We start from the raw sequence: 18,529 nt of genomic DNA, 5'->3' as shown, positions 1-18,529 counted from the left end.
GATGAGCCTGTTTGGTGTCAAGTGCTTTATATTTAAGTGGCAACTGTGAACCATTTCTGGAGCACAGAGGAGATAGAAACAAGCAGGCTTCTATGTTGGAGCTGATCTGACTATGAGTTATAGGTATTATAACCAACTTTTCTCCCAAACCAATACCCCATCCCTCCAGAAATCTTAATAGGCTTTTGAGAGCCTCCATTTAAAGCTGGCTGCATAAAATGATCCTTTGATGAAAAGGGATTGAAACAAGGGTTAAAGTAGACATTGAAAGGTTATTGTAGAGGGCACATTGTTCATACAATCCTCCTTTAATATGTGTGGTGTGCACCTGCGATAAGATGATTCATTAGATAAGGCCTCACTTTGACAAGCTCCATCGTTCAACCCTCGGGGTAGTGATGGAACAATTCTGCACCCACCCAGTAAATATAACAAGGTCAGCATTTTTTTTCCCTGGGACTTGGATGGTGATAGTGAAGCTCAGGAAGCATCTTTGTTTATGTGTCCTGTTTAAAAAAAAACAGGGGAGGTCCTATAAAATGTTCAATTTTATTTTTTAATGGGCCAAAATAAAAAACCTCATTCTTGTTTCAATTAACTCACAGAAAACTACCAGGAAAAGAGCTGCTCTTTCTTTTTTTCTTTTTTCTCCTCACTAGTAAACAGTAAGAGTAGGAACTAGATTTTAGATCCCATATCATCCAAGCTGCATCATTTCAATAAATCTTTTTCAGGGCCTAACATCCACATAAACACTGTGGGTATCACTGTATGCCCAGTTTGTAGAATTTAGAATAATGACATTCAAATGACTCAGTTACCAGTTATATTCACAGATCTGTTGCAGAGAAACAATTGTGTTAGTTTTACTCCTAATAAATTCAATAAAAGATAAAAGTGGTCACCATCTGAAAGCCACTTAAATATGGCGCATCAAAGGAATTATTTTTATATATATGGATTCAGATGCATATGTTTCTGCATCATTCTAAGACTGAAACTAAAATAGTTTTAACAAACAAACATCTCCAAAATGTAGGTAATGCACAATCTCTCTCTTAGACACATTATCTCTTAAACAATGTTCAAGTTCCTTTTTGGAAAATTTTCTTTACATCAAAATAATCCTCCAAATTTGCATTTACAGGCTGGCATAGTCATTGCAAATTGCTTAACATAGTTAATAAACAAATTAGGAAGCCACTCAGATAACTCCATTCCTTATGCCTCATTACAATTTATTTTCCTTTACTAGAAACATTTAATGCCTTTTAAGAAACAACATAATGCAGAAATACCACAGAAATGGAAAAAAGTGAAGCACTGTACCACTTCAGTAAAGTTGTCTGTTATTAGGCATATATAAGTGGAAGAAGACAGATGGTATGTTTGTTAAAAATCACAAGGTTGCTGGACTTTTGAAATGGTAAAATATTAGTAAATGGTATTGCACTACTGAAATATTTTTAAAGGACTGAAACAAAATAAACCAAACCCTTAACCTTTTCTTTTCTAGCTTGAAAACACTCTTTAAGAGTGCCTAATTTTCCCCTGTTTCTTAGACTTTCCATTTCTTACCTTGTCTGGCAAATCAATATTTATTTATCTTCAACATGTGCACTTTTAAATTGCTGTCATACAGGCGGAACTGATTTTTGTCCCGAGATCAGCCTGCCATCAGAATTCACTGTTTGCTCCATGTTCTACTCACCTGTCCTTGTGCATTAGTGACGAGCTGGCCTGTGACCCCCTGAAGACTGGAGAGGGCGTTTCCAAAGGCCTGGGAGTTTGCTATTGAGCCCATGGCTGCTGCTGCTGCAGCTGCTGCTGCTGCTTGACTTGCTAGTGGATTATTAACCAGCTGGAAAAAAAAGAATTAAAAGATAATGATAAAACCCATGATAAATATCTAATACTAACTCAATAATATAAAAGTGATAGCACAGTAACGCTTATGTTATTTTAATGTTTTTTACCCACTTAATTGTGTGTAAAAAATGTCTGCTCCAAGAGCTCAAGTTTGAGAGGTTCTTACTTCTGGGGCTTTGAAAATTAGTAGTTTTAAAAAAGGAAGAGGAAATTCCATGTGATGTTGAATACAATTCCCCTTTTTAATCCTACATTAACTCTCCTATTTTTTTAATCGAGTTATGCTTGATGTGGTTCTTTAGGCTCAAGTTGTGAATGCCACAGGTGTAGCAGCTTAGTACTACTGTAAAGAGCAATCAGTGAAAGATTAGCGCTTGACTGGGAGTGGAAAGTTTACTTGGAGATATTCAGAACAGAAACTATTTTACTGATGACCTCAAACCCAAGAGAAATCTGCAAATCCTTTTAATTTTTATCATTAAATAATTGGTCTCAATATCTAGATAAATCACATTAGAAGACTCAACCTTGTAAGGGAAGTCAGTAGATTTCAAGTAAGAAGTCAAAATTAATTTGCAAAATATGATACTAAGCAATATGCTGCATCTCAAGTGTGAATGATTAGTTCCAGGACTCATACATTTTCAGGAAATAATTTGTATTGTCTGTTTTAGTCAATTCTACCTCAATGCACCACAGAAAGCATAGAACATGGTCATGGCTTTCACCTTAAAGACTAGGGGAATCCCATGGAGAAGCAGTCCTATCAACTCCTGTGCTTATCAAGCATACAAAATGCGTGCTCCTCTGTCAGAATCAAAAGTTATCTTGGACACGGCTTTTCTACTGGCTTATTGGGAAGTTTCTATTTTCTTATCCTTTTCTGAGAAAGGACAAACATTGAACCAAGCACACAGGGATAACAGTAAAAAAACCAAAAACATTGTGAAACATAATCACTTGGACAGCTGTCTTGAGAGAAATTAAACTGAGTTCAAGAGGCTGAAAATACATTTTAGAGTGGCTTTGCCTCCTAAGAATCATTGCATTATAGCAGAACTTTAAAATATGCATTAGCAGGATAGAGCAGCCAGAAGTCTGAGGGACATAACTGTCTAGAGACATTTTTTCTTATACTGAGATGAAAATGCTAGAGCTAACTCAAAACAGCTTTATGTTTGAGCTGAAATTAGTAGGATTTCTAAGTCCTAAGATGATGAGGAAATTATCTATCTTTTAGAAATGGAGAGTCACAAGCAGTGGTAAGTGATATACTCCATAGACAGGCTCTGCTTCAAAATAGGTTATAAAAAATTAATCAGTGATTAGTAGATGTTTTAAGCATGTTACAGATATGAGTAGTGTGTATGTTATAGACGTTTAGAAGCCCATCAATAGAAGATGTCAGATATGGTTATAATCTATGCTTATAAGAAACCTACTTGTCTGTTGGACATTGCAAAATCTACAATTGATTGGTCATACATTAAAACATCTATTAATCATTCATTAGCCTCTCATGAAGTATTTATAAATGCAACCTTGATATAAAGTGTTGCTTAAAGGGGTGCCTTGGGCATATCCAATCCCTCTAGAAATTATAAAGTAAATAACTAAATAAAGATTAGTAGCAATGCCAGACAGAAAAGATGACATTGTTTGGAGGAAATATTTTGATTTGGAAAAAAATGTTATACGAATCTCTAAAAGCAGTTCACAGCACCTCGTGGCATGAAAATCAAGCAGGAATAAAACACAAAAGGGGAAAACTGCAATGCGTGCTTGATTAGTAGTCCTGATGAGCTGCGCTGTGAAGAGAACCAGTACAATGACCAAAGTGAAGCTCAGTCCCTGAATACAGAATACAAGAAATTCCACTGAATGCACAAAGGTGTGAGTGCAAAGGTAGCTGATGCACTCTTCAGTCGTTTGGGTGGTGGTGTCTGAGCATGGCAGTGTAATGCCAGAGAACAATATAAGTAAACTGGTTTTCTGCTGAAAACAGTGTCATTTCTTTATTGTCCGAATCAGAAGTTAGCAAATGCTGCCTTTTTTTCACAGCACTTCATTGGCGGTACTGGGACTTGAAGAAATTCTCTTATAGCTGTAAATACTTGGAGAAGAAAGAGTATAAGACTTTCAGAAAAGGCCTTCTACAATCTTATTAGCGACCCACAAGTTACTGAACCTCTGATCCTACAGCATCTGACTGCAGGTATAAATGATAATCTTTTGACAGTTACTCAAAATCAGTTAATAAACTACACTAGCTGCTATATTCAGGGCTTCAGAGGTGTATAAGACCAGCAGCTTGGGAAGCATAAATAAGCCTTGTGAATCTGGAAAGTACAAAGGGTTAAAACCTTGTAAAAATCAGACTATCACCTTCTAGAATCTCTTTTCCATTTTTCTTGCACTGGTTTTCAAAAAATGTACATTTTCAAATACAACAATAAAATTTAATTACAACAAACCCTGGAGACACTCAGGATTGCTTTTAGTTGCATCACAGTGATAAGCTACTTATTAAAAATGACGGCAGTATCTGTGATATGCATAGGTACCCTGCATAGTACCATGTTCCAGGAAAAAATACAGGGAATGGGCCAAATTGCAGGGTAAGAGACTGCAAAGTGCATATGAAATCACCCCTATCTATTTATAAGTCTGATTAAAAAGGAGAGGATGCATTTTTCTTTGAGTCCGTTGGGGAGCTGTTGACTGCAAGTTGCACTCTATTCAATTGACCCCTTTTATCTTGTGTGCAAACTGGGGATAAAGAAATACATCTAATTTCATTACGTCTGGACACCAAGATAACACTTTGAATCTTTCTTTTATTCAAGAAATAAGATCTCTAACTTGAGAGGTTTATGCAATTTCTCAGTGAAGGTTGGATTCCTAAGAATGCATGTTGGAAATATTGGAAATATATTGTGAAAAATCTCAAAAAGGGCTCTTCTTATCTTGTTCCTGAATTTAAATAATGATTTAATTTGGAAGGCTGAGATATTTAGAACTGTCGATTCCACTGCCCAAATCTCTTCTCCAACCCGAACCACCAGCCATAACAGTAGATAATAGTAATCTTTGTTTAAAGTGACAGGCCAGCCCTCTTAAAGACACCTCTGCTAATAACATGATTATATGAGGAAGCAAATTTTATTAGGAAGAATCTTCAATAACTGAGTAGGTTTTGTACATTTTTCTGAATTTCCAAAGCTGAACTAGTAAAGGTAAAGCACATGAACATTGTCTACTCTAAGTCAGTAAATACAGAAGACATTCCAGTGCAGCAAACAGAATTCACACAAATAAAACAAATCAGAGAAATTCTGGTGAATGAAAGAGGCACTAACAAGATCCTAAAACTGTGCCATGTGAAGTGAGTGTTTCTATGGTTAACATAGAGTCTTAAAAAAAAATAAATTTGAAGAAAAGTGTGTTAGAGCCAATGCTGCAAGCAGCTTTCTTGAGAGCCACAAATACTTTTTTCTTTTGGAATAATACCATTTTCCTCTTTATTTTGAAAACTAACTTAGTATTTCATAGGAGTTGCTGTGAGAAACTGACCGAGCATTCATCTATTGTTGAATACAAGACCAGATTTGACAACCTACACAGTAGGCAGGTACTTTCCTTTATAAAAGGCATGTCCTACTGAACTTTCAGTCTCCTGGTCTGGAAATCAAAGAGCCAGTTTTAGTCATTACAATATAATTCAGTCAACAAATACAAAGAGAAAAAACCAAACAGTTTTACTAGTGGAAAGTCAAGACATTTCAGGATGCTAGAGCATCACATGAAAAAATGGGCATGTAACCTGAAAGGTAAATTCACTTTATGCCATGCCAGTATATAGATCTCGTGTGTTTTCTAAAGCACTTGTGGAGGAGGCTGCGTAAAGACATGCTGCTATCTGAATGCAGCCATGGAGAATTTGAAGGACATATTGCAGCGTAACTTCAGGCATAACTTCATTTTATAAAATAGTATTACTGTTTTTCAGAAAGACTGTTAAAAATCACATTTCTGGATATCTCCTAGTGATGGAATTAGTGTAAAAAGTATTATATTTGATTAGGGACCAACAGATCCTCAGTCTCTTATGTTCTCTGACAAACTCTTCTGTAGGGAGCATCACACTAGTAGATTAGCTGCTGAGATTATTTGCTTAAACCCATGTTTTTCAAGTGAAAACAAATATTTCTAAGAGTTGAGAAGAATTCAGCAATGGCTCTCAGTAAGAAACACATGACATTTTTCTTTTCTACCCGTAATGAGTGAAAATTTTATCCATAGAAATGAATTTTTTTTAAACAGCATGGCATGTGCTTTTGCAGGAATTTTTAGACAAGATTCTATCTGAATTTTATTGTGCTTAACTGATGAAAGAATTATAGATTAAAATATAGTGGGATTTATTCCCATTTTTTCTCAGTGGCTTGTGAGACAAATTCTGGGAAGTAGTCACTGGACCTTAAGGGAAAAGACTGTTTCATACTGAGCACAGGCCCCTGAGGATATTCTGATACCTTCTTTGTTACAGTGACTAGCATTATCATCTGTACTGGGCGTAGATGGAAAGGTTTTGGTAGTGAAGCAGCTGCAGAGGAGGAAGAAAAAAAAAAAGGAGTGAACAAAACAAAGGGAACAGCAAGGTCAGAGAAAGGAAAGGAGTTGTTCCACAGCAGTGAAAGAGTCCCCACTGTAGCCCTTGGAGGACCCTAGCGTAGGCAAATGGAAATTTCCTGATGAGAACTGTGATCCCTGGAACGCCCGTGCAGGAGCAGGGGGAAAGTGTGAAGACAAAGGAGCTAGAGAGGGGAACTTAACTGCCTATAGCTCCCCACTGAGAGTGGGTAGAAAAGTCAGGACTGAAACAGTGAAGTCTGGGAGAGTGGGGAGAAAAGTTGTTTTAATACTTGTCTTTGTTTTTCACTTAATTGGCACTATATTAAAGTTGATTATCCTCAAGTTGAATCTGTTGCCCCCAACACCGATTGGCAAGCAGTCAGTCCCTCTTGACCCATGAGCTTTCTCATCCTGCTTCCTCCCCCATCCCACTGAGGCAGTGAGTGAGTGGCTGGCATTGCTAACCCACCACACCACTGCATGGCAGTAACTGGAAACCATATATTGCAACAAAACTACTCAAGTATTTTCAATACCTTGATAACATAGAAGCAGAGCATTTCAACATAGATACCCATATGCTTGATTTCTAAACATGAGTGAATTGAGACAAAAGTGCAATTTCCCTGAAAGTCCCCATTAGCTCTTCTGGCAAATTCTTTACACAGTGTTAATGCTTATATTCCTAACTGTTTTCAATACGTATATATACCTAGTATCAGTCGATAGCTCCCTGAACTTACATAAAATCTCATGGTCCCTGGAGGAATTAAAAAAAACACGCTGGAAAGACTGCTTCAATTGAATCCTTGGAAAGGACCTAGGTATGCCAGCAATAAGTACAAAACAAATTGATCATAAAAATCAACAAGATCACCACTTAACACTTACATAGAATTGTCGGTGAGTGAGCTCTGTCAATTTATTTTTAGGATTTTAAGTAAAATTAAGTCAAATTTTGAAAAATCCTCTGAACATGCAGATCCCAAGAAAGTCAAGAGAGAATACACAGGCAACATAAACCAAAATGTGTTAATTTCATCCAAACAGACACCATGAGCAAATATTTTGGAAACTGTCTGGTTTTTTAATTATCAGTTAGATTTTTTTTTAATGTTGTTCTTTCCCTCCCTCTGTCCGTCCCTCCTTTTTTTGTTTACATAATAGGATAATTACATCATTTAACTTTTGTAAATGAACATCAGGGTAAAATGTCTGATAAAATGGCTGTCATAGAGTCTAATCATGCATAACTATTTGAAAACATGCCCAGCAGGCAAATCCCAAATTATGAAAAAAAAATTAAATCTGTCAACATTTAGTTTTTGTACACTGTTGTGATATGATCAATCTACAAAATGTATAATTTAGTTATAATATCCAGACCCATCCAACAATGTCTGCTTATTTCAAGACTGCACAGACCTAAATTTGCAAATGGTTGTAGATGGTAAAAGTTCCAAATAGGCTGCTTAGACAGACATTTTAGTATATGCACATGGATCAGAAATTTATGTACAGCATACAGTGTAGAGACAAGGATATTGAAATATCTGAAAGCACCGATTTGACAGAGACACTTAAAATATCTGGTTCTCACAGATACTTAGTCCGCTCATTATATGCATTTATTGTGGTTGAGCTATTTGCTGTCTAAATCTATGCTGAATTTTCTATCAGAAATAAGCACTGATAGTGGTATCGCTGATGCGACATGACTTGATTCAATGCAAAGCGACGCGACCTGAGGTGATTGGAAGTACGCAGTGCTCATGTGAGCCTTGATATGACATGGGTAGAAGACGATGAGCAAAATTTCTTAAAATATCTTTGTAAACAAGGTGCTGCTGCTCAAATTTGAACCAGTCTGAAAACTACAATAAAAACTTGCAAAATTAAAAGGGTATATTTCTTATAGAGCTGTGGCAAAGCAAATAAAGAGCAGATATCATTCCCAGGTCTCTCAGACCAAACTTATGGAGTCATGAATAATGAAGAATGGATCAGGCTAAGAGTGAGCAGACACCAACCTAGCCAATTTAATTTCTTCTCTATTAGTGACAGACAGGAAAGAGAGGAGAGGAAACTAGCAGAAAGCGATCCTCATCAGGTCTAATCCTACAAGACAAACTAAACTGAAGGTGTCAGCATGTCTGAGGCTGGGTCTGATATGTTTACAAAAAGAAAGAGTGAATATATATAAATATATTTAATATCTTTAAATGCAAATAACTACAAAATGAAGATGACTGACCAGCAGGTCACTACTTACAGACTGACTCTAGACTCCTGTCTTGTAGGTTTCTGACTCCACATTTATAACTTACAAGTTTGAAATGTTCCAGGTCTATTTAAAATTGCACCCACTGAACAAGAGTTCAGTTAAACAGAGGCATCTTGGTTTCGTCTGATTTATTTGGTTTTATCTGATTTTTTCTGAGTTACTTTTGTGTTTACATAGTTTTTAAAATATCTGAAACTGTTTCACGTATGCATGATACATATGTACTCTAAACAAACAACATCTAAATTAAATTTGGCATCTCTAATAATCATAAATTGTATCAGTACTTATAAAAGAGGAATGAGTACTGAAAAAGTTATCTGTATTCTCTAGTTTTCTGAAGTAGCTTCTGTGTGTTGCAAGAATGAAAGCAAAAAAGCACCTTCCAAACTTTTTGAAAGGGGCTGCAACACAGTTCATTTCACATTGATTAGTTTCTTGGTTCCTGTGTTTGTCTATTTTAGAATGATTTATCTGGCTTCTGAAAGATGCTTTCCCTACAATAAAAATGGTTACTTCAGGGCTCCCTCACTGCTAAAAACCTGGACTCTTATCAAAAGGAAATTGCCATCTGTCTTTTCGGATAACAGCCCAGCACTTGGGTCTCAGAAATCTCTGTAGAAAGTGTGTCAACCGTGAGACACACCAAATTAATCTCCTTAATCTAAAACATTTATTTGCCTTTAATTTGAATTTGTGAATGGCATGTGCACATGTAAATATGACCATTTGCATATATAAATGTTAAAAATGCAATGTGAGGTCACACCATGTTAACATGACACTTCATGTTAAGTATTTGAGAAATTATTTCTGAAAGTCCTGTTCTACAATACAATATGCAGTCTTCACAGGTATGTCTGGAACTGTTTATTAAAATATTCATAATAAAAAACAAACTTTGAGGTACAGACCTTGTCTTTTGCCCTTTGAAGAATAAATCCTACTTAATACTTAGGGACACATTGTTAACTGAGAATATATATAAAGCTTCTTTTAAAATTCTGTGTCAGTTGCCCTGCAAAGATCCTAATTTCTGAAGCTGGAAATACGTCTGGATACTTTGGTTTATTTGTAATGTAATAGCATCACCATATCATTTTGCTTTCATGTAAGCTTACCTTGAATTTTTGTTGACTTGAATGTGAACAAGATCAGATCTAAAACTGTAACTATGTGGAATACTTTTCCTTTCACTACTTTCAGGTCCAAACTGGACCTTTCTCAGTGCACTGATACATGATACAAAGTTGAAGGACAATACAAATGGCTCCTGAGTGCAGTAGCAGGATTGCTGTCAAAGGTACAAGTCAGTCCAAAATATGAATCTGGTTCTTAATACAGGTATCTAGAAAGCTGGAAGGATTTAAGTCTCTGTGTTTATATCAGTTCACCCCAAAGTCAGAATGACATAAACACCATAATTGATATAATGTGTTTGAGAAGTACTCTCTCTGTTCTCCAGGTTTTGTGGAGAATATATGAGATGCAAAATCAGTTGTGACACTGATTTTTAATTAGGCATTTGAGTTTTGCTGAAATCTCAGTATATAAAATGAGATCTGGAAGTATGAATAAAATTGAAGAAAATATTCAGTATGAAAACCTTGATGTTAAAAAACATTTCTAATTAAATAAATATGAGATGTGAATGATAGCCACGGAAACAAGTAAGTTGAGTCAAAATCTACAAAAGGGAAGTAAGCATGCAAAAAAGAATGTTGGGGATCACTCAGCACAATACTGTTAATATTTTCCCTGGACACTTTTTTAACATTAGTACAGTTCTGAATGCCCAGTGGTGGACTGGAAGTGAGATTTTGTTTAACCTTTTTCTGTCTGTCAGTGGGAAGGTTACAGCTGCTACTCCTTTTCTAAAGATAGCTCAATAAACACCTCTGAACCTCCTTGCATGACCCCTATGTGAGCATATTGCATCTCAGATAGTAGCAACCCTCTGCCACATTCATATTTAGATAGCTTACTTTGAGGATAAACATAGTGGAAGACACTAGATAGCACAAGACTGAGTACTGCAATTTAAAGCCCCTGTTTATAATACATATTGTCTTTTTCACCAGCAGTCCTGCTCTGTAGATAAATTTACATGAAAATTTATACTAGTTGTGTATTTAAGTTGCCAAAAATTGTGCCCTCAATGCAGCTCCTATAGAAGGAGAAAGGTGGAAGGGTTAATAATCATCCACACATCTAACATATGTTACATCTGCAGCCACGTGTGTAACTTTTCCTCAGAGAACATCCTCTCCTCCCAGGCCCTTCTGTCCCATTTGCTATCATCAAGAAACTTGCTCCCAAAAATGAAGTGTAAGTCCTGCCCCAGAAGCAGCACATGCCTGCTGTGTGGGGCTCAGCTGTGCCTAACATCAGCTGCGCAATTCCAAATTTAATTTTGTTAATGTTCTTATGAGAGCTATAGAGAATATTTTAAACGTACCAACTGCCTTTAAAGCTTTTTAAATTTCTTTGGTTGGCTTTTGGTTTTTTGGGGTTTTTTTTGTTGTTTTCATAATCCATCCACATCTCACCTTTTGTGTGACTCTTCTGGATTTTTTTGCTTTTTGGAGTGGGTATAAATTTTTTTGCTGTGGTAGAACCCCTTTCTGCTTTCACCTATTTGATTCCTTTTCTCTGATCTCTTATCTCCAGTATCAGCTACTTTGCTCATGTCACTCCGAGTCTGGTCACAATTGGTTTTCCACATCGGAGTTCACACTGAACCGCAAAAGAAGCAGTACATCTACTGTGTCTCTAATGCTGCCATTTTAATTCCTAATCAATTTCAAAGCCGTATTTGAAACTCATATATTTCACCTCAGCAAAATCAAAATAACTTCAACTTGCGAACAGTAAATGAAACTTGAAAATAATTAAACATATGGGCTAGAAATGTATTTTTTCTGAGGTTTTTGCAATTGTCACTGTGCTAGACACTATAATTTGATGGCAAGAGGGTATATGAAACTGAGATCCTCTTATAACAAAAGCATAGCTCCATATTGCTTGAGGTAACAGAGCTCTCAGATGAATGTGAGTGATGACTACAAGTATAAAATGTATAATTTTTTTTCCCTGCAAGGATCAGTTCCAAATTTGTTAAAATCTGATGCTAAAATCCTACAAAAACTGCTTAGTTAGCCTGCATGTAATCCTAATGCAGTCCTGGGTAAATTTGAGAGAGTTCGTGCTAGTGTGTTTTTGTGGCTCATTTTTCTATTTTGTAGATAAAGTTGCAGTATGACCTTGTACTCCATCTTATACATGTTATTACATAAAATTACACACCAATATTAATTTATGCCTACGATGATATTGCTTTACTTTAAACAAAGACATAAAAAAGTTTAGCTCCTATCATCCTCTCTTATTTTTTTTTCCATGGAGACAGAATGTCAAAAATAATGCCTATGTTATTACTCAATATCTTCTACTGGCTGGATTCATAGCCTGGGGAAAGTCTAATTACCATTTACAATAAATAATTTCCTCCATATTTATTATCAATGGAAATCTACTCATAGACATTCAGCCAAAGAATTCTGCTATACAGGCAAAAATATGTACTATCTTTCAACAGCAGCTCAGCTTACAACCTGAATGTCTGTAGCTTTTTCATTAAATTCATTATTGCCTTATTGTACCTAGACTCTTGTTCTTCCATAAGGCACTGTCAATAGACAGACACATGAATTTCTTCATGTTCTAAGTATTTTCTACTTTTATCTGTTGGCCAGATTCACAAAATATTTATGGGCCCTGTAGCAATTCTTGTGCTTTACAAAACAAGGGATTATTTTGGTGCTAAAAATAACATAAGTTCCAAGTTCTTGGTCTGATTCTGATTTCTTTCTGCCTGAATATAAATCTGATCTAATTTTAATGAGGTCAGCAGAGTTGCAATTACTTAAAACAGAGAAACTATTGTAAGAATCAGTCCCTTCAATTTCTTATAGGATTCAAATCTGCAATGGGGGGAGGGGGAATGATTCTTTCACTTGAAATACTACAGTTAGCTAATCACACTGATATTTTATTTAAATCAGATAGTCTCATCAATGGTCTGGGTGGGTTTTTCTGGCTTTGTTTGTTTGTGTGTTTGTTTGTAGGTTTTTATTGTTGGTTTTTGGAGGGAGGTTCAGGTGGTTTTTTTTTTTTGTTTTGGTTTTGGTTTTTTTGCATTTATGCCTCTATAAACTAGAGAAGCATTGAAGTCATAAGTCAAAACATTGACACCTACAGCTGTGAAACGAATGGATTTTTCTGTTTGTGGACTTAAAAATTTCCCTGAAACACCCTATTCCCCCCTTTAAAAACAAACAAACAAAAAAAAAACAACCAAAAAACCCTCAGTAATAAAACACAGTCCAGGCAGATCTGGAGTGGGAAAAATTGAAAATAAATAAATTTCAGGTCACTTGAAACATTCACTTCAGACCAAAATGGTTTCTTGAAAGGAAATGTAAAATGGATCACCCTCACAGATGGGTGTTATATAAATTGAGTGGAAATACTTGACTTCAAAAAATCATTCTTATATGTCTTTTCTTAATCTTATCCATTTTGGGTTTGGAGGAACATATACATCTACCTAACTATTTGTCAAAATATACCTTTGGAAATGGTGAAGCATGCAGACCTCTTTGCAGTCACTGTCAGTGGAGGGTGCTGTTGGTAATACTGTCAGTAAAAGGGATAAGTCAAGGGTCAGAAATATTTTTGCAGAAAACCTAGTCAGACAATGCTGCTGTTCTAATGTACCTCCAACATGTGAAACTCTAAGGAACTTAGCCTGAGTGCAATTAAGGCAGAACTCTTTCACAATGCCTATCAAATTCATGATACTTGTACAGGCAGTAAAGCAAATTCTACCTCTAAGATATAAGGTATATGCTGTTTGCTTTCCAAACTTAAAGCTGAATATATTCTCTTGAAAAAGAAATTCCACAGAAGGCACTCATATATTAGAAACCATGTCAAGAGAAGATGAGCAGAAAAGGCTTGGCCTAGTTTTAAGTATGTATTAACTGAACACAAAACAAGGGTGCAGTTATTCTGTTGGATTGTGTCCTCTGTCTGTGTTGGATTGTGTCCTCTTTCAACAGTGGGAATCAGGAGGCAGGTAACAATCCTAGTTTCACCTCAGAGAGACAGACAAGGACTGTGACCTGCAGAAGACCTTCAGCCAGCTAGAAGAGACAAACAAGCTCAGTAGTCTAAACTAAACCAGAAATGACTACTTTTGCATGGGTCAAGGATCCAGTTTTTCAGCTGTAGCAGCAAGAAAGCAACCGAGTGTGCTAAAATGGAGGTTCCTTTCTTTTTCCTGAAGACTACTAGACTGCTAAGCATTGCAGGTTGCTAAGACACCTGAATCAAGATCTTCACAGAATTAGGGAAAAAGGTCCATTTGCCATGTCACTTATACTCAAGGTTTCCCTAGCATTTCCAGTTGTGAATCCCATACTAGGGAATATCAGAAGGCTTATTTTCCCCACTGGTCTGACAAAGACATAATTTAAAGCAGATTTACCTGGTATACAGCTAGCATACCAAAATATTTCCTTTGATTTCAAGAAAATTACATTCCTTATTTAAATCAATGCCCATGAAATCAGATCTCTCTCTCTCTCTCTCTTTGTTCCTAATATTCATCCAAAAATAGTGTTGCTCTTAAGAGCCATCAATGCAACAGGTGGAGTCTCACAGAGGTCAGTGCAATTACACCAGTTTAGACCAATGAAAAATTTAGTGCATTGATGATGGCATGTGAAAAATAAATCAGAAACTTTATGAATATTAAAAACAGTGTTAAAACAGGGTGTTTTATACAGTAATTACAAGGTTATTTCTCAGTAATTCAATCTACCAAGGGCAAAAGTATATCTTTTATTGCTGCCTATGATGGTAATAATTCTCCCTGGCATTTGTAAAACCAACAATAGCTTTACATTGATTTTGCTTAAAAGGAAAGTTCAGGGTTAGAAAATAAGTATTTCATGTGGAAACAAGAAAAACTTTCCAAAGTATACGTGAAAGAAATAGTAATAATTATATCTGAGAAGGAAGGAAGTCTTGTGATTAGGGTCACTGGGTAGAGATCTAAAAACCTCACCAGGGGTCCAATTCTTCCATATATTTCCATTTCTTTAATTTCCTGTCTGAAAAATAAAATAAATAATAAAATTCTCTTTCTTTCTCATTGTTTGCTTGTTTTCTCATTAGATAATACATCTGCAAGCCCATCAAGACTGGATTACGTATGCGCACGCACCAAACAACAGCAAGATCAAAGATAAAACAGAATTTCTTATTTCAGGTTAAATCTGCATATGGAATACATTTTTCTGTTTACTGCACAGTATGCATTGATTTATGTATTTACCTGGTATTTTTAGCCACTGCCATAATATATATCCAGGTAATATTAATGGAGGCAAAAAAAAAAAAAATTCCTCTGAGGTACAGAAATGAATGAACACCTAAGTCACTAGCAAAGCTGTTTAAAAAATGTAGGTTTTTAGCTAAGAAGCAGGCAAATTGTACAAATAACTACAAGAGGTTATTTCAAAGTGAAGACTGACTTTACCTAGGGAAATAGTAAATCCAGGAGAGCATTCTCCATAAGTCTGGATTTTCTGCTCTTGATAAGTTAACTAGTTAAAGTTTGCTAGTTTACGTTATCAGAGCACCCTGCAAAAAAGAAAGCCTTGTCTTAGCTCTGAAGTTGTGATCTGATAACATGTATTATTTAGAAAACACTAATTTTATCATTCATGTTCTAGACACTTTTTGTAAGATAAACCAATTGCACAGTTTAACACTGCAACAGTGGGGAAATTCCCGATGCATCCTAACATTCCTTCTGCTTTTCTATTCATTCACACTCCTGTAGTAAATTTCACATATGATACTTTGTTTTTATCAAGTCCTATTTTAAAATAAATGACAGTAACTCAAATAATATTGATCTGAGTCTAGACCTAACAGTCTATCTCATTAAGCAGAAAAGATGACTCACATATATAAATTACCTTAATCTGTAGCTGTTAAACATAACAAAATTGGGGAAGAAAACCATATGTTGAACTACAAGAGCTGTACTATGGGGTGCTACAGGCCCCTTGTTATGATTAGCACTAACTGGCACCCAGCTGGGTTAGAGATGAGTGGCCATGGATGCAAAGCCTCATTAACTCATCTGTGCAAGTTGCTGTTGTGGAAAAGAAGGGGTGATGATATGGTAGGCAGCACCATGGAGCTCTTGTCCTGCATCTTCCTTGGGACACAGATGGTTTTGCCTTCAGTTGGAGCTGCCTCCATGGCAGCCAGCTGCCTAAATCACTGGCAGTGTTGTAAGGATGGTTCTTGTCCCAGGAGGGATGGCCCTAGCTGGCCAAATTTGTTTCTTTTTTGAGGTTTGGTTTTGGCAGAGTTTTTTGTGCCTCTTCTGAGCAGACACTGCAATCTGCAATCCAACACCCCCTCAGGGTACTCTCCATACCAAAGATCTAGTTTTGCTTCCTTGCCACAACTTGTTCTTTCCTCAGGGAAAGAAGTTGGAGAGTCAATAGAAACTACATACAATTGCATGCTATCCCATAGTCTGAGCATTACAGAATGCCTTTGAATCTTCAAAATATATTACTTAGTCAGGACCAAATTTGGAGGTGGTGTCTTACTCAGGGGAACTCAACAGATGGGCAACTCAAATTAAGAATCTTCTTTCACAGCTGAGATTAATGTCTACTGCTTACTATCTATTCTTTAAAAATGTCCTGCATTGGATGTGGAAAAATAAAGGTGATGGGGAAAATGTGAGTAATGAAATTATTCCTGGGCTACCCTTCACCTCAAAAAGGAGGTATAAGTTTGGAAAAACTTATACCTGGCAGAGCTGGAGGCCTGGTCTTTAAGTCAAACACTAATACTATAAATTTGGACTCTTAAAGTAAAAATAGATGGAAAAACAATCAAATTACAGGATTACAGAACAAAAATCCAGTAATAAAAAGAAAATAATGTCATGGCTATATAATACATCAAACACCTGTATTTGCCAAATCTGTATGAAAAACCTCCCTGAAGTCAAATTACAGAAAGAAAACAGGCATAAAGGAAAAAAAAAAAAGAAGAATATAAAAAAGAAACTGAAAAGCAATCAGAGACCTGGAAGTCCGTGACTGAGTGTGTGTGTGTATGCTGTATATATAGAAATATATGCTGTATATGAGAATTATGCAAGAGAAAATGCATGAAACACAGGATTGCTTCATTAATTTTAATGAACAAATAGCAGCTTACTACAGACTGCCCACTAATTAAGGTGATAGGCGATATCAAAACAAATCCAAGAAATATGCTATGTATATATTTTGGAATGTTCTCATTGCCCAAGCAGAACACTATTAAAAAATGTGTATAGAAGTTAGTCTCACAAAATATAAAGAAAATTAAAGGTCTTTAATTTTATTTACAGCAAAGCACTCTTGAGGTAATAAAAGATGAACCTAATGCTAACATATCAAACACAAGACTTCTGAAACAAAAAAATTGGAATCACAAGAATGGCTATTGAAATAATTACATTAAATCAGACAAATGACATACAACACATCATAAATCCACTAAATTCTAGATTAGGAATAGAAGAGAGAAGGCTGTAGGCAAATCAAAACACTTATATATTTCTGTCATCTTTTCTGCATCTCATGAAGCCCATACAGCAGTACTTCCGTGCAGAAGATCTAGGAGAAGAGATGATAGGCATATATAAGTCACTGCATGAGAGATGAGACTTTAATCTACTTGTGACAATCTTCAAAACACGCAGTCTTTTTGACTAGTGTTCTTTTTAGTTTACAAAATAGTGTCACAACTATTCTGATATAACTTATATTAGTTTAGGAGAATAAGACTTGCAGCAATGCTCCTCTCAAGTCCATATTCTGACACAAAGCTGTAAAAATAACCTGTGTCATAATACAGTTAGCCCATGCTGCAGCCACACTTTTGTCTTCCTGTCTGTTTGGGGAATACACAAATACCTACAGTCTGATGCTGAAGTTACAGATGGTCTTGGAGGTAATCCAGATCTCACAAGAGAAGACCTGAGCTGTATTCCAGTGAAGACTCTTCGCTGACCATGGGAGGCATCTAAACACACTAAATGTGTAAGTGGCTTGGTTGGGTGGCATGTACCAAAGGCAGGGAACAAGGACATGCATTTCGTATGAGGACACATTGCCAATGTTTTGCAGCTTTCCTAGTTTTTGGACACACTGCGCACCAAATCCCACTGCCTGTCTTTGGGTATGTGTATGCATTACTTAGCAATTTAGATTTGAGTAGAGAGGTAAGAAACCTGCATTAAGGGCCTGCCTCTGAATGTTAACTATATGGGACTGTATAGTCTAAGTCCCAAATGACACTTTTAAGTGAAGTGATCATTAAGTTAAATGACAGCATAACTATCTCTGCATCTAAAGCAAAATGATAGATTCAGGACCTTGCAGCTCTTATCTTTGGGAACCTGTGACAAGTCTCTGAGCATGTACACTGACTTCTTGTAATGAAAGCAAATTGTAAAGAGCAGCAATGTAAAAATGGTTGCCCAGCTATGAAAATGATTGGCTGTGCTAACCTGGTATTCCCCTTCTCCCTAGTTTTAACTCACTCTAATTATCATGAGTATAGCAATAAGGAACTCAGACCTCTGCCCCA

The 18,529-nt window shown here is 36.2% G+C and overlaps 1 protein-coding gene across 3 annotated transcripts in view; it reads right to left on the bottom strand.

Moving 5' to 3' along the window:
• POU6F2 (POU class 6 homeobox 2) overlaps positions 1–18,529 on the bottom strand; it is a 309,043-nt gene that overhangs the window by 50,915 nt on the left and 239,599 nt on the right. For all 3 annotated transcript variants that reach the window (XM_039715136.1, XM_039715137.1, XM_039715138.1), the window contains exon 6: positions 1,712–1,861. In XM_039715136.1, the coding sequence (XP_039571070.1) occupies positions 1,712–1,861 (150 nt within the window). The remainder of the gene's footprint in view (positions 1–1,711; positions 1,862–18,529) is intronic.

This window comes from Passer montanus, unplaced genomic scaffold, assembly GCF_014805655.1.
Source record: "Passer montanus isolate IOZ18808 unplaced genomic scaffold, ASM1480565v1 scaffold32, whole genome shotgun sequence".
In the NCBI taxonomy this organism is placed as follows: Eukaryota; Metazoa; Chordata; class Aves; order Passeriformes; family Passeridae; genus Passer; species Passer montanus.
Note: the sequence above shows the minus strand (reverse complement) of the source record. Positions and strands in the feature narration are given on the sequence as shown.